Source organism: Rhinopithecus bieti, unplaced genomic scaffold (assembly GCF_001698545.2).
Source record: "Rhinopithecus bieti isolate Rb0 unplaced genomic scaffold, ASM169854v2 scaffold_758, whole genome shotgun sequence".
NCBI classification, from domain to species: Eukaryota; Metazoa; Chordata; class Mammalia; order Primates; family Cercopithecidae; genus Rhinopithecus; species Rhinopithecus bieti.
In genome coordinates, this window is record NW_016803215.1 from 835,486 (window position 1) to 859,587 (window position 24,102).

At 44.0% G+C, this 24,102-nt stretch overlaps 1 protein-coding gene across 8 annotated transcripts in view; it reads right to left on the reverse strand.

Moving 5' to 3' along the window:
• The window catches only part of MAP3K8 (mitogen-activated protein kinase kinase kinase 8), a 130,171-nt gene that overhangs the window by 17,315 nt on the left and 88,754 nt on the right, over positions 1-24,102 (reverse strand). For 3 of the 8 annotated variants that reach the window (XM_017869659.1, XM_017869677.1, XM_017869684.1), the window contains 4 exons: positions 13,476-13,834; positions 5,492-5,659; positions 3,400-3,661; positions 2,172-2,278 (listed from right to left, as the gene is read on the reverse strand). In XM_017869659.1, coding sequence (XP_017725148.1) covers positions 2,172-2,278; positions 3,400-3,661; positions 5,492-5,659; positions 13,476-13,811 — 873 coding nt within the window. In that variant the 5' untranslated portion in view covers positions 13,812-13,834. Of the gene's footprint in view, positions 1-2,171; positions 2,279-3,399; positions 3,662-5,491; positions 5,660-13,475; positions 13,835-15,322; positions 15,554-18,263; positions 18,613-18,633; positions 19,087-24,102 lie in introns of those variants that run through there. The other 5 variants (XR_001885024.1, XM_017869627.1, XM_017869639.1 and 2 more) reach the window with 4 other exon arrangements.

A 24,102-nucleotide genomic window follows, 5' to 3' on the forward strand; every position in this document is an offset into this window, starting at 1 on the left:
CTTCTTTTTTTTTTTCAAAAGAGATGAGGTCTCACTATATTGCCCAGGCTGGTCTCGAACCCCCAGGCTCAAGCAAACTACCCCCACCTCCTTGGCCTTTCAAAAGGTTGGGATTACAGGTGTGGGAACACCAGGCCCATCCCTAAACGGTTGCTCTTTCAATAATTCAGGTAATTTAAAGTAAGTCCCCCTACCAAAGAGTGAGGATTGGTACCACTAAGGCTTGCTCCTCATTGCCTTGTCTCATGCTTCCTTGTTGGTGCCCACAAGAACCTGCCACATAGCAGATGCTCAACGGACACTTGCTAATTGAATCAACCAGCCAGCATAATGATGTGCATGTTAAATATATTATTTGGAAGCCCTCGAATGAATTTTTCAGAATCTCATTTACAGTCAGGAAAGAAAGGCTTTTCTGGGTCGTTTTTTGCTTCACAGATGAGTTAAACATGAGTGCTATTTTACATATTTAAATAAGATACATTTATGCTCACTACTTGAGGTTTATTATAGGATTCCTAGGCTCAAAGAGAGGCCTTTAGAGTCCTCATAAATATTAATGACCATGATAATTAAGACTGTCATTGAGCCAAAACTCAGTGATATTAGTTATATCAGTAATATATTTTAATAATGTATGTAGTAGTATATTTTTTTAAAGTTATGTAGCAGTTAGACCTTAGGGTTAGACCTTAGGGTTAGACTTAGAAAGAACTCTGCTTCAAGTCCAGAGTCTGTCACTGAGTGACTCTGGACACTTTATTTTAATCTCTGCAAACTTATTTCCTTTATTGTGAAATGAGAATAACAATAGAATTTGCTTACAATAATGGTATTTACAACAACTGGGTTGTTGTAAGGATTAAATAGCACACTGCTTTTTAAGGGCTAAACTTGTTATAAAGTTAACTATAATTCTACAATTATTATGAAAGCTGAACTGTGGGCCAGACACGGGGGCTCACACCTATAGTCCCAGCACTTTGGGAGGCGGGAGGATCACTTGAGGCCAACAGTTCAAGACCAGCCTGGCCAACATAGTGAAACCCCCATCTCTACTGAAAAAACAAAACAAAACAAAACAAAAATTATCTGGATGTGGTGGCACACACCTGTAATCTCAACTGCTCAGGAGGCTAAGAAGCACGTGAACCCAGGAGGTGGAGATTGCAGTGAGCTGAGATCATGCGACAGAGTAAGATTCTGTCTCAAAACAAAACAAAACAAAACCAAAACCAAAACCACACAACATAAAGCTGAACTGTGGATATGATCTATTTGCGGGGGGGGTTGGGTTTGAAACAAGGTCTTGTTCTGTCTTCCAGGCTGGAGTGCCCATGGCTCACTGCAGCCTTGAACTCCTAGGCTCAAGCAATCCTCCCACCTCAGCCTCCCAACTAGCTGGGACTACAGGGGTGTACCACCACACTGAACTAATTTTTTTTTTGAGATGGAGTTTCACTCTTGTTGCCCAGGCTGGAGTGCAATGGCGCGATCTCGGCTCACCTCAACCTCTGCCTCCCGAGTTCAAATGATTCTCCTTCCTCAGCCTCCCGAGTAGCTGGCATTACAGGTGCCTGCCACCACGCCCAGCTAATTTTGTATTTTTAGCAGAGACGAGGTTTCTCCATGTTGGTCAGGCTTGTTTCGAACTCCCAACCTCAGGTGATCAGCCCACCTCAGCCTCCCAAAGTGCTGGGATTATAGGTGTGAGCCACCGTGCCCAGCCCTAACTATTTTTTTTATAGAGATGGGGTCTTGCTATTATGATGCCTAAGCTTGTTTCAAAGTCCCGGGCTCAATTAATCCTCCCACCTCAGCCTCCCAAAGCACTGGGATTATAGGCATGAGCCACCACACCGGGCCAATATGATCTATTTTGGCATTACGTTGTTTATAAATGTTCTATGTTATACATATCAACATGTATATTATATTACAAATACTACTATGTATTATAAATAACACAGCAAAAAATAAAATAAAAAATCAAGCGCTAAACTTAGTACTTGACACAGAGCAAGTGCTCATTAAACGTGTTCCAAGGATAATAATGATTTAATGCAATGGATTTCTTTCCCTTCTTTGTCCTTCATTCCCACGATAATTCTAGAACAATTTTCCTTTTATTCTTAATAAAATAGTAACCCTTTTCATGTGAATATAATTACCTCTGTTCCTCGGAGGTCCTTAGGAAAATAGACATCTTCGGTCATTTGAACACTTAGGCCAAAATCCACCAAAACAGCTTTTGTGGACATGAAAACAATGTTGCTAGCTAAAATGAGAGGAAATTTTTTTAGGATAAAATTTTTTATATATTCATAAGTCAAATGAAAACATTATATCAAACAATAATGAATCTCAAATCAGAAAAGACTGAAACGCTTCCTCTAGTGAGATGGGTGTATTATATTCAAAAGGGGAGAATGCATCTCAAGATTTTAGGTGAAAATCACTTTGGATCCATCAGGAATTCAGCCAATGTGGGTATGAATGATTGTAGCCATTAATAATGGTCAAGAACTTGAGTTTCAAACTCTAAGACATAAGCATATTGTTGTCAAGCCACTTTTCTAAAGCAGAAAAGTAAAATACCCATTTTTTTTTCCCCAGTAAAAGTTATGCCACTCTAATTTAGTACTGGCTATTAAAGGTTTACCTATTTCCTCATCATATCAGACTCCCAGAAAAGTTATCAAAGTTGTGTTTAAAGGATTATTGTTACATTGGTATACAAAATGAAAGAGGTATTTGTTTCTCAAAATACTTGTCTCTGTGTTTGTATGTTTTTAAGTAAATTGCATTTTTTTGGGGGGGAGGGGACGGAGTTTTGCTCTTGTCACCCAGGCTGGAGTGCAATGGCGCCATGTCAGCTCACTGCAACCTCCGCCTCCCAGATTCAAATGATTCTCCTGCCTCAGCCTCCCAAGTAGCTGGGATTACCGGCACCCAACACCAAGCCCAGCTAATTTTTTTTTTTTTTTTTTTGGATTTTCAGTAGAGACAGGGTTTCACCGCATTGGCCAGGCTGGTCTCCAGTTTCTGACCTCAGGTGATCCACGTGCCACAGCATCCCAAAGTGCTGAGATTACAGGCATGAGCCATCACGCCCGGCCTAAACTGCAATTTTAAAAGCCTTTTTAACAGAGTAGTACCTAATAGGTATGTAGGTATAACTTTTCAACAACTGTTCAAAGTAATCGTTCCATATGACTTGGAAAGCTCTAGTAACCCCACATGATTCTAAGACATGTCTCTGGAGAAGGAAGATGGACGGTGCTCTGAGGGAGTTTTCCACCCTTCACGGAGGGTCTTCAGATTACAGGAAGGAGCTTGTTTGTCTCCTGAATAACTAGTCTCTTTGAGACAAAAAGGTATATGTCCAAAGATACTTACGTTTAATATCATGATGGATTACTTTCTTTGAGTGTAGAAAATCAAGTCCCTTGAGAACATGCTTTGTCACCCAAATAATTTCAAATTCTCTCATTGGTCCACAGCTCTCCAGTTTCTCCAGAACAGACCCTCCCTCGCCTGCTTCCATAAAGAGATGGACAGTTTCACCCCACAGGACTGCGCCATACAGCTCTGCGATGTTCTCGTGCCGGAAGCAAGCCTGGATCTCTACATCAGATGGCTTAAATTGATCTACTGGGATCTAGAACACAAAAATACGAGCGAGATTCTAAACAACCCCAAAGTCATCTTAAAAATATATAATATAGGTCAATGCAAAAACCAAAAGGCAAATAAATGCCCTCAAGAATATTCTGCCCTGTGTGAAAATGGACTGCCCAGTTACAATACTGTTCGCCTCAGATCTGCCTTTAACTATGTTAGTCAGCTTTCAGTATAAAATTCAGAACAAGAAAATAAAAAACAAAATAATGAGTTATTATTTTCACTTAGAAGTCAGAAATCCATCCAATGTTTTCAAATTATGAATGAATCAAAAAAGATATAATTTCCCACCTATTAGACAACAGTATCTATGGTACCTAGATTTTAGGTTATATTTTCAATATTTCAGTTTGTTGTGAGATAGTATGAAGTGTTTGTTGCCACAGTTCATACTCTATTATAGCAACGTATTTAAAATAAGCACTGGAGCTGGGCATGGTGGCTCATGCCTGAAATCCCAACACTTTGGGAGGCCAACGTGGGCAGATCACTTGAGGCCAGGAGTTCAAGATCAGCCTGGCCAACATGTCGAAACCCCGTTTTACAAAAAATACAAAAATTAGCCAGGCATTGGTTGTGCATGCCTGTAATCCCAGCTACTCTCTTATTACAATAAGAGAGACCAAGACATAATATTTGGCAATTATTTATTTTATTTTTTGTTAAATCAAAAGTGAGTGCATTTTTTGTTGTACTTTTTGAAAAATTAATTAAAGCAAAACAGACATACAAAAAAGTGTAAAAATGATGGGTCCAACTCACTCAATGAATTATCAACTGAATGTACAAATGTAACCCCCCATCTAAATCAAAATGAAAAACCACATCAGGCCAGGTGCGGCAGCTCACGCCTATAATTCTAGCACTGTGGGAGGCCAAGGCAGGTGGATGGCTTGAGGTCAGGAGTTCGAGACAAGCCTGGCCAATATGGCAAAACCTCGTCTCTACTAAAATACGAAAATTAGGTGGGCATGGTGGTGGGTGCCTATAATCCCAGTTACTTGGGAGGCTGATGCAGGAGAATCGTTTGAACCCAGGAGGTGGAGTTTGCAGTGAGCCAAGACCCTGACACCGCACTCCAGCCTGGACAACAGAGCAAGACTCTGTCTCAAAAAAAAAAAAAAAAAAAAAAAAANAATATGGCAAAACCTCGTCTCTACTAAAATACGAAAATTAGGTGGGCATGGTGGTGGGTGCCTATAATCCCAGTTACTTGGGAGGCTGATGCAGGAGAATCGTTTGAACCCAGGAGGTGGAGTTTGCAGTGAGCCAAGACCCTGACACCGCACTCCAGCCTGGACAACAGAGCAAGACTCTGTCTCAAAAAAAAAAAAAAAAAAAAAGAAGGGATAGGGTCTTTTTAATCATTGATGTATTTAAATTCAGCCTTTTAAATCTGCCTTCCTGAGAAGGCTACCTCCTTCCCAGTTTCTGCCTCTGCCTGGACCCCTCCGCAGTTGAATGAAAGAAGCACCTAGAATTGCTCCTACTTTGCAGGATGGCTCTTCTCTACCTCTCTCCAAGAGTGATGATGCTATTTATCCAAATCAGTGCTTTAAAAACCAAAAAACCAGCACTTTCCTTGTAATCATCTAGATTAAAATCAACTATGCTCCTAAACAGAGATTTTGGGGCTGAATGGCCCCAAGTAGCCAACGAATTCAGAAAAACAAATGCTTTGAGGCAGTGCACCCTTAGATAAGATCCAATCAAAGGATAAAAATCTTTGGTTAATGCAAATGGACAAACAAACAAAAGCCAGAATGCCAAACACACAGTGTGGGTTATCTAGTTACATAACACATACCAGTTTACACGCCATTCTTTTCTTCGTCTTTATATCTTGTGCCAAGTATACCTTTCCAAAGGCTCCCCGAGGAATAAAATCAGAACCAATATTCCTGTAAGTCAGCTTCCAAGGGATCAGGAGAACATCAGAGTCTATTTGGTAACGTCCATTTTGAGGAGTGATGACCTACAGCAAAATAAAAATGTGAGAGGGTGAGAACTTCAGTCAAGTTGGCTTTTTCTAAGTTTCCATTAGGAAACTGGTTATTTTAGCAGCATTCTGATACACAGTTACGAAATTAATGTCACCGTGCTTAATCCTACCAACTGTACAGACCTATATTTAGAGCTTGAGGAAGTCAGAGAGAGCATGTAACAGACACAGGTGCCTGGTCAGACTTGGTCATATTTCCACCTACTCATGAGTAATTAATTGCCAAATAGAACTTTAAAAATTATTTATCTAAAAAAGCATGACTATGGCAACCAAAAGGTTGAAAATAAAGATTGCGTAAATACAAACCGTGCCTGCAGGTTGACTTGTTTCTATTAAAATTTGCGAACCTGTTAGTCCGCATAGCTATTACTCACACATGATGCATACAGAGAAAGAGCATCAGAATTAACTGATGATCATGGAAGATTTTGGAAAACCACAGCGTATGCCAGAGCTATGAGTTGACAATGCTATGCAAATTAAGTGAGGGCTGAATTACTTCTCATCTACTTACTCACTTAATATCTATTGCATGCATTGTATCTATTGTGTGCAAAAAAGTTTCTAGGCACTGTGTTTGGTGCTGCGGAGGCAGCCATGAACAAGAGATGGCTGATCCTTGACCTCCCAGGGTTCACGAGCAAGCTGACTCTTAGAAGTTTTGAAACTAGTTGATTCAAAAATTGAGAGACAGCTGGGAGCAGTGGATAACGCCTGTAATGCTAGCACACTGGGAGGCTGAGGCAGGAGGATATCTTGAGGCCAGGAGTTCAAGACCAGCCTAGGCAACATAGCGACACCTCATTTCTACAGAAAGAAATAAAAACACAATATAAACTTTAAAATAATAAAACAAAAATTAAGAGGTCTACTCTGATAGCAATGTGGGTTCTAAGGCACATGCATTTGTCAAAACTCGTAAAATTGGACATTTAACATCTGTGTATTTGGCTATATATAAAATATATTTCAATTTTTAAACAGGAAAAAATTAGAAGAGAAAATAATTATAATCAAAATTAAAACAAAATAATATGGTAGTTCATGGGAAATGCGATCTGGAATACCTGCCTGTAACATGTGTTCTTTCAAGGGATAAATCGCCTCAGTACCAGTTTCTCCTCAATGTAATCAGTAATATTACAGCTTCTGATTCGGAATTCAGGAATTATGAAACTTCTTCTTTTTTTTTGAGATGCAGTCTTGCTCTGTTGGCTAGGCTGGAGTGCAATGGAATGATCTTGGCTCACTGCAACCTCTGCCTCCCAGGTTCAAGGGATTCTCTCATCTCAGCCTCCTGAGTAGCTGGGATTACAGGTGTGCACCACCATGCTCAGCTAAATTTTGTATTTTTAGTAGAGACGGGGTTTCACCATGTTGGCCAGGCTGGTCTCGAACTCCTGACTTTAAGTGATCCACCTGCCTTGGCCTCCCAAAGTTCTGGGATTACAGGTGCGAGCCATGGCACCTGGCTCAGGAATTGTGAAACTATTAAAGGACCTTAACTTATTTCAAGTAACAGAAGAAGCTGAACAACTAGGTGCGGTGGCTCCCGCCTATAATCCCAGCACTTTGGGAGGCTAAGGTGGGAAGACCGCTTGAGGCCAGGAGTTCAAGATCAGCCTGGGTGACACACTGAGACCCCATTTCTATTTTGTTTAAAATTTAAAAGCAGCAGCAGCAACAGCTGAAGGGAATGTGACAAATCCCCAAATCTACCACATGGGAAGAGAATGAACTCCTGATTCTTTTAAAAGAATTTTGTTTAAAATTCAAAAGCAGCAGCAGCAGCAGCAGCTGAAGGGAATGTGACACGTCCCCAAATCTACGACATGGGAAGAGAATGAACTCCTGATTATCTGCAGATGCGTGGGACTTCTCACTTGGGACACGGCTACAGAAATAGTTCTAGTAACTGTAAGGGCCATTCAGTCAGCTCCACCACTGCTAAGTTTAGCTACACATCCCACAAACAGATGTGTTCACTATTAGTCAGGGAATAAAGCAGAGACTAACTCTAATGCTTCGAAATATGAAGTCATTAAATTTAGGAACTATTTACTGGGCGTTTCTGCTGTGTGAGACCCTGTGCAGGGCCCTAGAGCTAACATGAGTAAGTACAGACGGCGGTCTTGCCTTGTTTGAAAGATGACTTCCTTTCAAGAAGTATGTCGCCTCTGGTTGCTGGAGGCCTCTTTTGCAGCATGCTGAGAACATGATGGATTTAGTCCCTTTTGACATTTAGACACTCAAGAGCACTTGCTGATTTTCCCTTTCTTGTCATTAAATATTTACAGGCCTGATTTCAATGCACCCTCCAGTGAACCATCTCTGTGTTTAACTCACTTTCGTGAAAGTTTTATCAACCTGAATTTGTTGTAACCCAATTTAGGTTTTTTTGTTTGTTTTTGTTTTGGGACAGAGTCTCGCCCTGTCACCCAGGCTTGAGTGCAGTGGCTGGAGTGAGTTCTCCTAGGCTGGCCCTGAATTTCTAGTGTAATATGCAAGTCCTGACCAGTTTGTAGTTCTGCAAATGCCTGGTTCTTCCCCTAGCCCCGGATCCCCTGTACTTAACTTTCTTTTTTTATTTCGTTTTGTAATGGAGTTTCGCTCTTGTTGCCCAGGCTGGAGCGCAATGGCACGATCTCAGCTCATCGCAACCTCTGCCTCCTGGGTTCAAGTGATGCTCCTGTCTCAGCCTCCCAAGGTGCTAGAATTACAGGCATGTGCCACCACACCCAGCTAATTTTGTATTTTTGGAAGAGATGGGGTTTCACCATGTTGGTCAGGCTGGTCTTGAACCCTGTATTTAAATTTTAGATGGGTGTTTTTCTTCTTTCTAGGGGCCCTTATAATTTTTTTTTTTAAGACAGGGTCTTGCTCTGTCACCTAGGCTGGAGTGCAGTGGCCCCATCACAGCTCACTGAAGCTTCAACTTCCCAGGCTCAAGCGATCCTCCCACCTTGGCCTCCCAAGTAGCCGGGACTACAGGTGTGTGCCACCTCACCTGGCTGACTTTTTTATTTTTTGTGGAGATGGGGATTTCACTATGTTGCCCGGGCTGGTCTCAAACTCTTGGGCTCAAGTGGCCTCAGTCTCCCAAAATGCTGGGATTACAGGCACGAGCCACCACACCCAGCCCTATCAAACCATCTTAGGGAACTCAATGCTGCTTATCTCTGCCAATTCTTCAACTTACCAAAATCATCTCTAAGGGCAGGCATTATATAAGCACATTTTCTGTTTCCTCATCCAGTTCACTGTCATTTATACTAAACAACACTGGGCCAAGAAGCAGCATATTGAGAAAAATTTTTAAGTATTATAGTAAGAATAAATTCCACAAGTGACCTGTGTGATATGCTACTATGAAACAGACATGGTATTGATCTCTAGTCATGCAGGCATATTATCTAGCACAAAGGCCAAGCTAGCTCTGTCCTACTCTGCTGATCACAACGAATGGATCCTCACATTCAAAATATGGCCCCAAGATAGACAGCAATACCAGCTTGAGTTCATAGCGTCCTGCCCAGATGATGAGAAAAGTTAACAGCACAATTCATGAGAAGTCATGGACACAGTTGGAAATGCATGTGAAAGAAGAGAGAAGATCTGGGGCACACGCAATTTGAAAAATTTTGGAAGGACTCTCATAAGGAAAAGGTGTAACAATTGTATACAACAGTAACTCCCACAAGGCCTTGCGTCCACTTAACACTCACTATGTGTAACCAGGTCATGTGTATTCATTAATTGCTCCAAATATCAAACCTATGGAGTGTCATGATGTTATCCATTTTATAGATGAGTAAACTGAGGAAAGGACGGGTGAAATGACCATCCCAGGGTCACACAGCTAATCCGTTTCAGAGCTGAACTACATAACACAGGTACTTTAATTCAGGGCCCATCATTTTCAAAACTGCTCATCATATGTACTTTTTTTAACGGCCAACAAGTAGGGCTTGCACTAAATAGTCAGAGATGAATTTTGGTTCTATATAAGGAAGAGAACTTTCTTACAGTCAGGACTGGACAAATAGGAAACTGTGTCCCAGTGTGTAATAAGCTCCTTGTCACAGTAGATTTTCAAGAATAGACCAAAATGTTCTACCAATTATTGGAGATGATGAACAGGGTTATTTGAATACTAGACAGAGGGCTGGACTCAAGTATCTTAAACGCTTTTTCAACTCTGAGAAGCCATAACTCCATGACTAAGCCCTAAGGAACATCTTCAGCATTTCACACTTATAGATATAAAGTTGTAAAAAAGTGAAGGAATGGGGTCCTTCAGTCGCCATAAAACCACCACAAAGTTGAGTGTTTGGAACCCATTTTAGATTATTTGTTCCCAGACCAGGTTATGAATCAGCGTGGATTCTAAATAACATGCAGCACTCTTACCCAAAGCAATTCCCAGGTTAGGCTCCCAAAGCTTCTTCCCCAGGTCTTGCTGGATGTTGGTGGGATCTTTAACAAAAATTATTTTTAGTAAAATCACCCACACACACAATCACTGAACATGACTGTGCTTCAGGATACTTTTGTAATTCCTGGTTCTGCACCCTGTCTAAAAAACTCTATGGTGTTGTGGTTGTTGGCTGCCTGAACACATCAGGTCTCTATGTCTCTGGGTCTCTGCACATGCTGTTGGAACCCTCTCCACTTCATCCCGCTGACTCCAACTCAACGCTTCAGACCTCAGCTTAGGCATCAATCCTTCTTGGAAGGCTGTGCTGACATTCTCCTTCCTTCTACCACACTCATGGCTATGTAAGGTATCCTGCCTGTGCACTGCCAGAGCAAACAGGGTGCAGGTATGCTGGGAAGCAGCACATTCTACTATAATTGCCTATTTAACTGCATCCTGCACGCACTAGGCAGCAAGCTCCCAGAGGCACAGACTGTTCCATACTATCTCTAGCACCTGACGCACTGTAGATGCCCAAGCTATGTCTAGCAAATGAATAGGTAAATACTTGAATGAAAGTTTCCCCATCCCTACGTAGATACACTGTATAGATGGATTTTACCTAGGAACCAATCGTGTAACAGATAATCAGCTGCTATTTTCCTAAAGCCGAGAGTTAGAGAGCAGCAAATGAAGCCCAATGAGTAAAGTTTTAATAGGGTAGTGGGTGGAAGATGATGGGAACAGAAAGATCTTGAACATTGGGTGGTTCCAATGTTCCATGTGAGGATGAAAGGGAGCTGAAAGCAAGCCTTGCCTCCCTCACTACTGTCTTGAAGTGACTATGTTCAGAGATGACAGTCCCAATCCCTAGGCTATCATTTATGAATCACGGAGCTCGGATGGGTTACCTAGCAGGCACAGCAATGTAGTCCATCTTTAATGTGAATGGCAGGAAAGTCAACTGCAGTCCCCCAGAGCCATCAACCACTGGGTCGATTTGCCTAGTGAGGCCATGTCTACGATCCAATGGATTTTAAGGTCCTCCTCTTATTCTATTCTGTTTTTTAGTCTTCTTGTTTTATATGTTATATTCTTGATCATTTTAAAATAAAATCTTTTCAAGTTTTCAAGATCCCTGCCTTTACTTACATATTTGTTTACTCTTAAAATTTTTCCTGGCCAGGCGCAGTGGCTCACGCCTATAATCCCTGCACTTTGAGAGGCCAAGGCAGGTGGATCACCTCAGGTCAGGAGTTTGAAAACAGCCTGGCCAACATGGTGAAACCCCGTCTCTACTAAAAACACAAAAATTAGCCAGGCGTGGTGGCAGGCGCCGGTAATCCCAGCTACTCAGGAGGCAGAGGCAGAAGAATCACGTGAACTCATGAGGCGGAGGTTGCAGTGAGCCAAGATTGCGCTACTGCACTCCAACCTAGGTGACAGAGCGAGACTCTGTCTCAAAAGAAAACAACAAAAAAAAATTCTCCTTAATTATGTACTTGTTCATTTAAAGAGCATAGGACCCATGGCAGGTAATGACAACATTTTACTCAAACCCTTTGCTGATACAATTTTACCCGCCTCTTAATGTCTTAGTCTCTCTCCTTTTTAGGATTAACTTTTCTGGTCCCACTCCTAAAAGACTTCAGAAGGCTATTTTTTTGTATTTCTTCTAATTTTCCTGAATTTCTTTCTATACATTCCCAGACAGGCCAGGCGAATAGGCAAACATACCTAAGTCTTTGCATGTTTACAAGCAAGAATAATTTGTTTTTTTCTGCATATTTTCATTTAAAATACTAATTTTATAGAAGGAGCAGGATTTAAAAAAAATAATTCCCATTTTAACAAATAAATACGTTAAAATGAGAGAAATACATAAACAATTATATTTCTCGGTATAGACATATATATAACTTTGAACCCGAGTTCTCCAACTATCCTTTAGTTGAGAAAATCAGATATGGCTTCTAGTTCAAATGATTACCTCTCATTTATAAAAGGAAGAAATATTCTGAAGGTAAAGTACTTAGTCGACTATTAAATAGAGCTTGATAGATCCAGACCAAAGCAGTCACACAACAGTGCAAAATATAATCTTGCTCCATGGTGAGCTATGGTTGAATATGACTGGCTTCTGACAAAACAATTCACTACATACCTGACCTAAATTACTGTGTTGTTTTTAATTAAATGAATGTGGTATGCAAAGAAAAACAAAATAATTAAGTACTTTGTCTGGACTCCATACTCACTCAGCACTGCCTTTCCCCCCACATTAGCCATTTTGCCATTTAGATACGCCAAAAGAAAGGGCGTCACTTTCATCCATAAGCATATTTTGTAAGTTACCACCTACTCCTTTGCAAATTATTTTTTTTAAAAATATTAGGTTACCTTTAGCCAGCACCTACGTTCACCTCTGACATACTAAAAGCCTGACAGAATCCCAGGCACACCTAAACACACCACCTGATCTACTATTAGGGCAACAGAACGTTGCCACAATATTTTGCATGATTTGCATACTTGCGATGATTAAGCAAATATATCATTTGCCATTCATACTTTGCCAATTAAAGAGAGTGAATCTGTGGATAGCTATTTACTGCCTACATACTACATTTTTGCAGAAATGAATTAATAACATTTCAAGATGTGACAAGAAAGGAACAAATAATTCAACCTTCAAGAAGATTAATTAATGACAAAGTGTTTTTTCTCCACTCAGACGAAGAAGTCTCATTAAGCCTTTCTTTTCTGCATTAACTGATGAATAAACTTTTTAGTGAATTGTTAAATTAAAACACATTCTTCTTTGTTGTTGTTGTTGTTGAGACAGAGTCTCACTCAGTCACCCAGGCTGGAGTGCAGTGGTGCAGTCTCAGCTCACCACAGCCTCCACCTCCCAGGTTCAAGGGATTTTCGTGCCTCAGCCTCTCAGGTAGCTGGAATTACAGGTGCCTGCCACCATGCCAGGCTAATTTTGTATTTTTAGTAGAGACGGGGTTTCACCATGTTGGCCAGACTGGTCTCTAACTCCTGACCTCAAATGATCCACCCACCTCGGCCTCTCAAAGTGCGGGGATTACAGGCGTGACCCACTGTGCCCAGCCAAAATACATCCTTCTTAATGACCTATTTGTAGAAATACTACTAAAATATGATCAAGAGTCTTTAAATAGAACTTTTAATGAAGACTTTTTTTGCATCTTTAACATGGAGGTACTTCTTACTGATGATTACATTTTTTAAAATCATACCTGGCAGCCCATCTAAACCAAATTCAAACACCACTCTGCATTAAATGAAGCTGCAGTAGGAAAGCTGAGCACACAGCACCCAACTGATCGGAAAGAAACGTACCATGTTTAATAAAATTCCAGATTCTTGTGGTCGCTGTCCATAAAAATGCTTTGCAGTGTTGGATATATGGTTTGCAAAAGCAAGCAAATCCTCCACGGTTCCATATCTGACTGATGACAACCATGGTACCTCTTGGCCACTAAGCAGCAGAGACTTAGAACGCTCATCGTTTTGATTGCTGTCTTGACACATGGTCATTAGACTGGGTTCATAAACTGCTGGCTCTTCACTTGCATAAAGATTTTCCATAATGTCTATTACATCGGACACATTTAAATGTTTAATTAATAAATCAATCTCTTCTTTATTGTCACTTCCAGTGCTCATGTACTCCATTACTGTTGCGCTTTCTGGAGAGTCTAGGAAAGAACACACAAATCTTTAGTTTACGATATTTGTATTTGCATTCAAGACCAATGGGAAACTAACATACAAGGATTGGCAACAGGATTTTATATGCTTTTGTTCAGAAAACGAGGGTTTTGTGTCAACTGTGTGTGTGAATTCAAGTTGACAGTGCAGAAAGGGACCTAAGATAACCTTTAGTCCAGCTCACTTTGCAGAGGGGAAACCTGAGACCCAGAGAGCTTACTGAGTCAGTGATATCAGCTACAGGCACTGAAGACAAACTTTCACTACGCATACACACAAATCAAGAGCAGTTCAGGAATCTTTGAAGACCTCAGGCTTCCGGCTCTTTAGGGCTTCCAACTTTACACAACCCAGCTATTCCCCCAAAGTGGCACCCTCCCTGCAAGAATCGCTATGGCTTTTTTATGCCTCTGGTGACTTGAAAGAAAAATAACCTCTTTACTAAATGCAGGAGCTAACTTGGCAAATAAAACTCAGGACCTGAAAGCCAGAAGCTGTAAAAATGGATTTCAATCTAAACAAATTTGATGGCAATAGGTCAAGTTTCAGGAATGATTCTTATGCAAATGAGTTAAACAGCTAATTGGAAGGGTGACAGGGAACCTTGTTCTCCCAGCGATGAGTATGAGAAAGATGACGATGCATTTAACCTATGATTCAGCTGTCCTCCCTTAGGACCAGAATTCTTTAATAGTGCAAAGCAAACATCTTGAGGGTCCCAGAAGATTAATATATCTAGATAAACGGCCCTCTAGAAGCTGTGAGTAGTAGAAAGAAGCCAGGAAAGTCAAATATATCATAAGCAAGGCCAAGTGACTATATTAACCAAAATTGCATTTCAGCTCTTATATACAAATCAGCTGCCACACTTGGAGATCTGTACATGAGAAAAAGAAAGTAAAGCAAGAGTAAAAACTGACGTTGTTACTCAGGATTTTAGAACAACTCTGTTCTGAAGGAGAAAAGACAAAAGCTCTAAGAGAATTTCAAGGCACATTGGTCAACTTAAATCATCGATTGCACTCCCAAAAGCACAGCCTCTTTCTGAAAGGTATTTCAAGTTCCGAAAAGCAGAAGCCTTTAACACACAGGACACTCAGGGCTAAAGCCACACATCTCTGATCAACCTGGAGCTTCATTTCAAAGCTCCAGGAAATGCTCCACTGCAGAGCCACCTGCATGCATGACCCAGCCATCTGCCTCTCAGTGAATTTCATTTGACAAAAGAACCATGCAATTTAGTGTCATCATTCACTTACTTGATGGTCATTTTCTGACGTATGAATTGTGTCTGAGGAAAGTGGTCTAGCATCCTGCAATCCAACATTCCTCTGGTCTCAGACTGCTTGGAGTCAAATCTCATCACCTCCCCACCACACTCCCATTTACTGCTTGCATGACGTTGAGCAAGTATCTTAACCTCTCTCAACCTCAATTTTCCCCATCTGTAAAATGGAAGTAATAATAGCACCTACCTCATGAAGTGGTCGTGAGGATTAAAAGAGTTCAAGCTCATAAAGTGCTCAGTGCAGTGTCAGGGGCATGGTAAATAAGCTGTGTCATTTTTAGCTGCTTTATATGCATGAGAGAGGAAAGTACTGAGTCAGACTCCTGGCTTTGCAGATACTGCATTAGCTTCCTTTCTTATCTGCAAATGAGATGTGGCTACCTATTCCCCTGGCTTCTTCGCAGTAAGAAGATTGTATCTAAAACAAGACATAAAGAGAGAGAGAAAAAAAGGCAGAAACCCATGAAATGCTTTGATGGCTGTTATCAACACAGTGAAATCTAGAGTGAGGGGGCAGCTTCCCCTCCCGAGATCTTGTACATCTTTGAGGGAGATTGTGATTCAGGTTCTTGGAGTCTACTGAGTTAGGAAAGGAACTTCTTAGATTAACGGAGGAACATTTGACTTCGGTTTTACTGAGCCATCTAGTTGCAGTTTCTGCTTGTCGAATTTACTGGAAACACAGAAGTTAAAACAAAAACAGCCCAATTTGGGGCCTCAGGGGTTGAAAGGATCCAAGTCTCCTGGACTTATTTATCAAATGGATGACTTGACAGAAAAACAAAAGTTCTCAGTACTAACACGACTCAAGAAAGAAAGAGGAAAAATGTCCACACAGTTCAAATTCACTCTGCTGATCCGGGAAGACAAATTCTAGAGGTTAAAAAAAAAAAAAATCAGTAGTAGTATTCTTTTATTTTCGTCTCGCTCTGTCACCCGGGCTGGAGTGCAGTGGCCAGATCTCAGCTCACTGCAAGCTCCGCCTCCCGGGTTTACGCTATTCTCCTTCCTCAGCCTCCCGAGCAGCTGGGACTACAGGCGTCCGCCACCTCGCCTGGCTAGTTTTTTGTATTTTTTAGTAGAGAAGGGGTTTCACAGTGTTAGCCAGGATGGTCTCGATCTCCTGACCTCGTGATCCGCCCGTCTCGGCCTCCCAAAGTGCTGGGATTACAGGCTTGAGCCACCGCGCCCGGCCGAGGACTGGAGATTCTAAAAGACAAATCCTGAAAGAGCTGTAATACAAGGTTTTGGTTTTTAAATCCTGCAGAAAGTCTCAAGCATTTATATGTAAAACCCAAGAGCTTAAACACACACAACCACACCCCTAAACTCTGAGTTGCCTGGAAAGGGGAGAGGGAGGGAAGCAGGACCCGGGAGGTGGAGGAGTGTCTGACGCTGAGACTTTTCTCAGTGCCTGCATTAACTCCTTAGCAACACAGGGCCCCTGTCACGCAAATCTATGCTCCCCAGAAACCCTGCTGACCAGTTCGCCTGCTAACTGCTCCTGCAAAAAGCCTCAGCACTTTCCAGCCTTAATGAAGCACACAATAAGCTAATGGTTTCTGAGTTATTCATGATCTGTAGCCACCTAGAGAAAGTTCAGATTGTGAAGGTATTCTTGTTTGGCAATAAAGACGTTTAGTATAAGATGATTTCTCCTTTGACACAGTTTACAATAAAAGTCCTCATAAAATTCCTGCTTCCCAACCAAACAGAAAATTATGCCAGCTTTTGGAATTGGAGAGATGTGCAAATACACTCAAAACTAGTTACACTGAATTATTTCAGAAATCAGCAATAAAATCACGAGGAAATTCTGTTCCTAAACATTAACATAATACTCTTGGCTGCCTCCACATACATAAACAAAATGTGAGTGTTTCCTGGCAAGTGTGAATGAAAATGGCCAACGTACCAGCATATGCTTCTGCCTTACAAAGAATGACTATTCCTTGTGTTATTTCCCATTGAAAATATTTCTTTTAGGCCGGGCGCAGTGGCTCATGCTGGTAATCTCAGCACTTTGGGAGGCCAAGAAGGGTGGATCACCTGAGGTCAGGAGTTCAAGACCAGCCTGGCCAGCATGGTGAAACCCTGTCTCCACAAAAATTAGCTGGGCATGGCGGAGGGTGCCTGTAATCCCAGCTATTCAGGAGGCTGAGGCAAGAGAATCGCTTGAAGGTGGAGGTGGAGGTTGCAGTGGGCCGAGATCGCGCCATTGCAATCCAGCCTGGGCGACAAGAGTGAAACTCCGTCTCAAAAAAAAAAAATATATATATATATATATTTATACTAATATATCTATCTATCTATCTATAGATAGATAGATAGATAGATAGATATATCCTGCCAAAATAGTATATTCTCCCTCAGGGCACATCTCTGATTATGTTTTTGTTCTCAAAAAGCCCCGGAATTATGCATTTCAGGGGTATAGAAGGAAGGACCGCCACTCTGCTTCAAAACCTCTAGATGCCTCAACGTTCCCATTTTCTTTACACGACAAAGTCCTTATGGGCCATCTGCCAGACGTCCTGCACACAAACCTCAAACCTTCGGAGAGAGTTGGGGGCGTCAGCTGGAAGTGGATTACACATTCCTTGGCACATACGACTCAGGCTACAAGTATGTAAAGCAACTGCAAGAGCCTTTCTGTCCCTGTTTTTATCAAGAGCAGCCTTTTATCTTGTCTTCCCCAAAGTGAAATAGACAAGCATCGCAACGTTTCACTCTTAAAGGCAGCGGGTGACTTCCCCTGTTAACTATGGGGGCAATCCCTGGGCGTCCTTCTCCGCCTAGAGCTAGAAAAATTTCAGTCAGTCCTGATCATGCATTATAGCTCGAAAACAACTTCCGTGAAAATAACTTTTTTTTTCTCCTAGTATTCTTTCTTAGACCAAAAGCCCAGCCTTCGTGTTCTGCTATGACTCCTTTAGTCACGGGATACAGTCCAGGTTACAAACTTGAATTTAGTTCCAGCCATTCACAAGTCTCTGGGCTCCGCCAGCCCACACTCCCACTCCCTTCCTCCTGGTTCTCTAAATCAAGGGAGCCTAAAAAGCTTGTAAATTATCAAAGCACCCAGCATTTGGGAGGGTCGGGTCCTCCAACCTCCGAGCTGCACTCACCGGGTCTGGGGCAGGGACAGAGCGGCCGTCCAGGCGGTGTCGGCGGCGGGAGGCGCGGTGACAGCGGGTCCCCGCTTCCCCGCGCACTGCCCAGACCAGCACTACCCTGGCCCTGCGGATCCGGGAAGGAGGAGGAAGGGGGAGGAGTCGCGAGTCTGCACCCCGTGAGACCCTTGCGCAAGGTGCTTTCCAGCTGTGCCTGGTGCAGCCGGCGACCCGCGAGCGCAGCTGTGGGCACGCCCCCACCTCTTCCCACGCCAGAGTTTTCCCCTCTGCCGGGGGCACCCTCCATTTCTGCATGGGAATCCCCGGGGAACCCAGGCGGGACGCGACCCGAAAGACACGCCGGAGACCCCCAACCCTGGGTTACCTGCGGCCTTGGCGCTCCCACGCCGGCCAAGCGCTCTAGCCGCGGCCCCCCGAAGGTTCGGTGCGATGCTGGCTGCAGGCCCGTGCAAGCCGGGCACGCCGGGCCACCGGGATCCGGCGGCGGCAGCGGCAGAAGCAGGAGCCAGGGCGCCGGACCCCAGAGCGTGGCGCGCAGTCCAGAGCCGAGAGGACAAGTGAGCCCCGCGTCGCCCGCACTTCCAGACCGCCGTGCTCTGCCCCTGACTCACGGCGTCTGAGCCGGCCCAGGGGCGGCGCAGCGGACGCCAGCCACCGCCTCCCCGACTTTTCCATTTCCCCTTTCTCTCCGTAAACAGAAAGAGACTGCCTAGTTGCAGGGGAAGCCAGAGCCCCCGCACTGGGAAATTCCGCGTCCACCCCCCCGCTCCCCACCGCCCCTCGTTTGCCCTCTGGGCGCCCGGGCCGGGCTGGAGGCGGGACTAGGGAGGAGCGGAGCGGCACGCTGGGAGGGGCGCAGGAAGTGAGCTGCGGCTCGAGTCGAGAGCCTGGGATGTGGACGAGTTTTCCCCCCGGCCTGGTGACCCAAGGCGTCCTGGTGGCGGAGTTGCAAGAGGCGGTTGTGCCCTTTCCCGGTCCCCAGGGAAAGTCGTATATCTTAGTGTACTCGCGCCCTCCGCGCTTCTCTGGAGTCCCAGGGTCCGGCAGGAGGGCACGCTCCCGGGGGGCGGGGCGGGGGAGGGCGGTCACCAGGCCATTTGCCGCGCGCCCCATGCTTTGGGGTGGGGACAGAGGCGCCTCGTGCCCTCCCAGCCGTGCTGCGTTAGGCCGGGGAAGCTTCGGGGCTTCTCGGAACCGCGACTGTGGGTCCGATTACTAGTAGCACGGCCCCGCCTCGCCCAGATTTCGCTTCAAGTTCACACACACAGAGGGCAATGGCTCACGCACACGTTCCAGCTTAGAGATTTCCAAGAGGCTGCCTCAGGGTGGGCCCGGAACCTGGGTGCTGGGCGCTCGGCTGGGGGCCTGTGCACTCCGACAGCAGAACCTGGCTTTCTTCTTTGTAGTCTTTATTAAAATTGGTTATTTTTGTAGCACCGCCTCGTTAGGAAGCGTACCTGTACTGATCTCCCTCCTCCGCCCACCCCCTCAGTCCTAGCTGCTCATCTGGGGTTTTCCTTCTTGAGTGGCAAGCGTTTACTCCAGGTGTAACCGGAAGAGAGTTCTAGAGAAAAGCGCCACTCTCCCGAAATCCACTCCGCGGGACATTCCCAATACCCCGCCACCCCCTCCCCTTACATTTCCCACGTATCAAGCACCCACTAGGAGCCAGGCATTCGGCTAGAGCGCGGAGAGCGAGGGACCATGTGAGGAGGACATCTTCTCTCTCTGCCCTAAGGCCCAGGAGGTGGGGTGCCCCAGGCACAACTCAGATTCAAACGCGGTCACACTTCAAGTCCATGCCCTTTTCTTCACAGTGCCCAGGTACGTACTCCCGCTGCAGTTTCTAAATTGCCGTGCGCAGTGGCGCACGCCTGTAATCCCAGCGCTTTGGAGGCCGAGGCGGGAGGATCCCTGGAGGTTAGGAGTTGGAGAGCACCTGGGCAACATAGCTACCCCGTCTCTACAAAAAAATAAAAAATAAAAATTGGCCAGGCATGGTGGTTAACGCGTGTCATCCCAGCTACTCGGAAGCTGAGGTAGGAGGATCCCCTGAGTCCAGGAGTTCGAGTCTGCTGTAGCTATGATTGAGCCACAGCACTCCAGCCTGGGCGATAGAGCGAGGCCTTGTTCCAAATTTAAAAAATAAAACAAAAAGATTTTTTGAGACTGAGTTTTGCTCTTGTTGCCCAGGCTGGGGTGCAATGGGGCGATCTCGGCTCACCGCAACCTCCGCCTCCGGGGTTCAAGCGATTCTCCTGCCTCAGCCTCCCGAGTAGCTGGGATTACAGGCATGCGCCGCCACACCCGGCTAATTTTGTATATTTCATAGAGATGGGTTTCTCCATGTCGGGCAGGCTGGCCTCAGACTCCCGACCTCAGGTGATCCGCCCGCCTCAGCCTCCCAAAGTGCTGGGATTACAGGAGTGAGCCCCCGCGCCCGGCCAAAAATAAAATTTTTTTAAACGATTTGCCTTGGACCTTCTCTAGAGCCCTCCACATTTCTGCTATGGAAAATGAATTACAATTCCAACCCGAGGATGTACTGAGAGAATTGCTGGAGGAGGTAGGTTAGCTGAGGTGACAAACTAGGGGCTTTTTGCAGGACCTTAACTCGCAGACAAGCCCAGGTAGCTAATCCAACATCGAGGGCCGATTGACTGGACACTGTCATCCCCCAAGTTATTTTAAACACGAGAGCGATTTAATTTATATTCATTCACCTCATGAAGCAGGGCGTTTGCCATTCCCTCCAAATATCCAGGCAGTCCCTTGCGCCTAGAGGAGAACCACTTCCTGAAGCCTCCGCCTTTCTGATCTTGGAGCGAGGGAAGGCAGCTTCCACCAACGCGGCAGCATTGACCCGGCAGAAGCAGCCTGGGCGAGGGTTGGGGAGGAGAAGCCCCGCTCGCCTGAGAGCCGGATGGGTGAAATTTGGCATTGGCTCAAGCGGGTTATCCCAGTCTCAGCTGAAGCCGAAGTTATTAGTACACTTTTGGCCTTTTCGCTGGAAACCGGGTTAGCACAGGTTGTTACCTCTGATTGTAACGTGAGAAACTGGGAGACGTCTCTTTCTCTTCTGCCGTGTTTAGACAACAAAGGATGATCTTTACAAGAGTTTTAAAAATAGAACCATGGAACCACTCCCCTCCCTACCCGCCTTGAGTGAGCTCATTAAAACCACACCTAATCTTCTGGGAACTGCATTATTAGCCTTACTTCCTACATAGAAGTCTCCCAAATAGAGCTGCATTTTAGAGAGCTCGTGAAATGGCTGGTCTAGCAGGGTTCTCTCTTGTTTCTGGCTTAAGCCAGAGTAGGTTTCATCTGTTGGGGTGAAATAGAAGGTTTTAAACTTTAGAAAATATTTGTAAAGTTTTTAACAAGGTGGCCAAAAGGGAGAGAACAGCTGAAAAGAAATAAAACGTTTGTGGACTTCTTGTTTGTTTGTTTGTATGTATGTATGTATGTATGTATGTATGTATGTGTATATATTTGAGACAGGTTCTGGATCTGTCGCTCTGGCTGGAGTGCAGTGGGGCGATCTTAGCTCACTGCAACCTCCACCTTCCTCAAGTGATCCTCCCACCTCAGCCTCCCAGATAGCCAGAGCTACAGGTGCATGCCACCACACCCGGCTAATTTTTGTATTTTGGGTAGGGTTAGAGACGGGGTTTTGCCATGTTGGCCCGGCTGGTCTCAAACTTCTGAGCTCAAGCGATCTGCCCGCCTCAGCCTCCCAAAGTGCTGGGATTACAGGCGTGAGCCACCGTGCCTGGACTCCTTGCATTTTTCTTGGTCTGGCTTTCCGTTTTTTATGCAGGCTTACTAAAACAATCCTGCTCTTTTAGGAGCAAGCTAAGTGAGTTTTAAACCTACCAATGAGAAGTCCCTTGAGCCAGAGTGCACACAACCGTAGGGGGTTATTCTGGAAGCGATCCTAAAGCACATTATGAAACAGCTCTCTAGAAGCTGTTTGAAGCAAGCAAAATGCATTTGCAAATGAAGTTGTAACCGATTGCAGTTTACCTGAAGAGGCTTGCTCCAACTCACAGGTTGGGACATTAATGGGTTTGTAATTTGTAATTGGGAAATCCAAATTATTTTACTCACAGAAACAAAATTATTAACAATGGGTAGGTAACCCTGTTAGCCTATTAACCTATGTAACCACAATTGTGCTCTAGACTAATTAATATGATATGGGGCATTGTTTCTCAGTTTTTTATATTAGTAAAATATGGAATTTTGTGAATAAAATAAACTGCAATAAATTGGGAGCATAGCTATAGGTCGCTTGGTGAAAATGTTGTTTTTTGTAAAAAAAAAATAAAATAAAATACAAAGTATTGAAGGAAGATAATTTGAATAAAGCTTTAAATGAGATATTTTTAAAGTTAAGAGGAACTTGAGCCTGATGTAATGATCATAACTTTTTCTTTATGGTTTCATGTTGAAACAGCTATACAAATTAAGATGTATCAATAACAACTTATTTATACTTTTGATAATAACCTTCAGGTGAGAAGCTGTACAGACACATAGCTAATAAATTTACAACTATTATTATTGTCTTAAGTTGTAAACAACTTGAAATTGGATTTTAAAAATCCAGTAACTCTTTTTTTTTTTTTCGTTGATATGTGTAAGTTTCTTATGATGATGTGAGTGGATTTCAGATATAATTGAAGTTTTTATGGCCGGGCGCGGTGGCTCATGCCTGTAATCCCAACACTTTGGGAGGCAAGGCAGGTGGGATCACCTGAGGTTGGGAGTTCCAGACCAGCCTGACCTACATGGTGAAACCCTGTCTCTACTAAAAATACAAAAATTAGCCGGGTGTGGTGGCTCATGCCTGTACTCTCAGCTACTTGGGAGGGTGAGGCAGGAGACTCACTTGAACCTGGGAGGCGGAGGTTGCAGTGAGCCAAAATCATGCCATTGCACTTCAGCCCAGGGGACAAGAGTGAAACTCCATCTCAAAATAAAAAATAAAATAAAATAATTAAAGTTTTCTGGTGTTTTTTTTTTCTTTCTTTCTTTCTTTCTTTTTTTTATTTTTATTTTTTCCAGACACAGTCTTACTCTGTTGCCCAGGCTGGAGTGCAGTGGCACGGTCTCGGCTCACTGCAAGATCCACCTCCCAGGTTCAAGCAATTTTTCTGCCTCAGCCTCCTGAGGAGCTGAGATTACAGGTACGTGTCACCACGCCAGGCTAATTTTTGTATTTTTAGTAGAGATGGGGTTTTGCGTGTTGGCTGGGCTGGTCTCAAACTCCTGACCTCAAGTGATCCACCCACCTCAGCCTCCCAAAGTGCTGAGATTACAGGTGTGAGCCACCACACCCGGCGAATTTTTCATATTAAGAGTTTCAAGCGGAACATGGTGGCTCCCGCTTGTAATCCCAGCACTTTGGGAGGCCAGGGGAGGATTTCTTAAGCCCAGGAGTTCAAGACCAGGTTGGGCAACATGGCAAAATCCTCTCTCTACAAAAAAAATAAAAAATAAATTAAAAAATTAGCCAGGCACAGTGGCATGCACCTGTAGTCCAAGCCACTCAGGAGGCTGAGGTGAGGCAGAAATGTAAAAATAAATATGCATGCATTCACTGTAAGAAAAGTAACAGGTATTAGCCGGGCATTGTGGCAGGTGCCTGTAGTCCCAGCTACTCGGCAGGAGAATGGAATGAACCCGGGAGGCAGAGGTTGCAGTGAGTCGAGATCGCACCACTGCACACCAGCCTGGGCGACAGATAGAGACTCTGTCTCGAAAAATAAATAAATAAATAAATAAATAAATAAGAAAAGTAACAGGCAAGGCAAGGGTTAAAAAG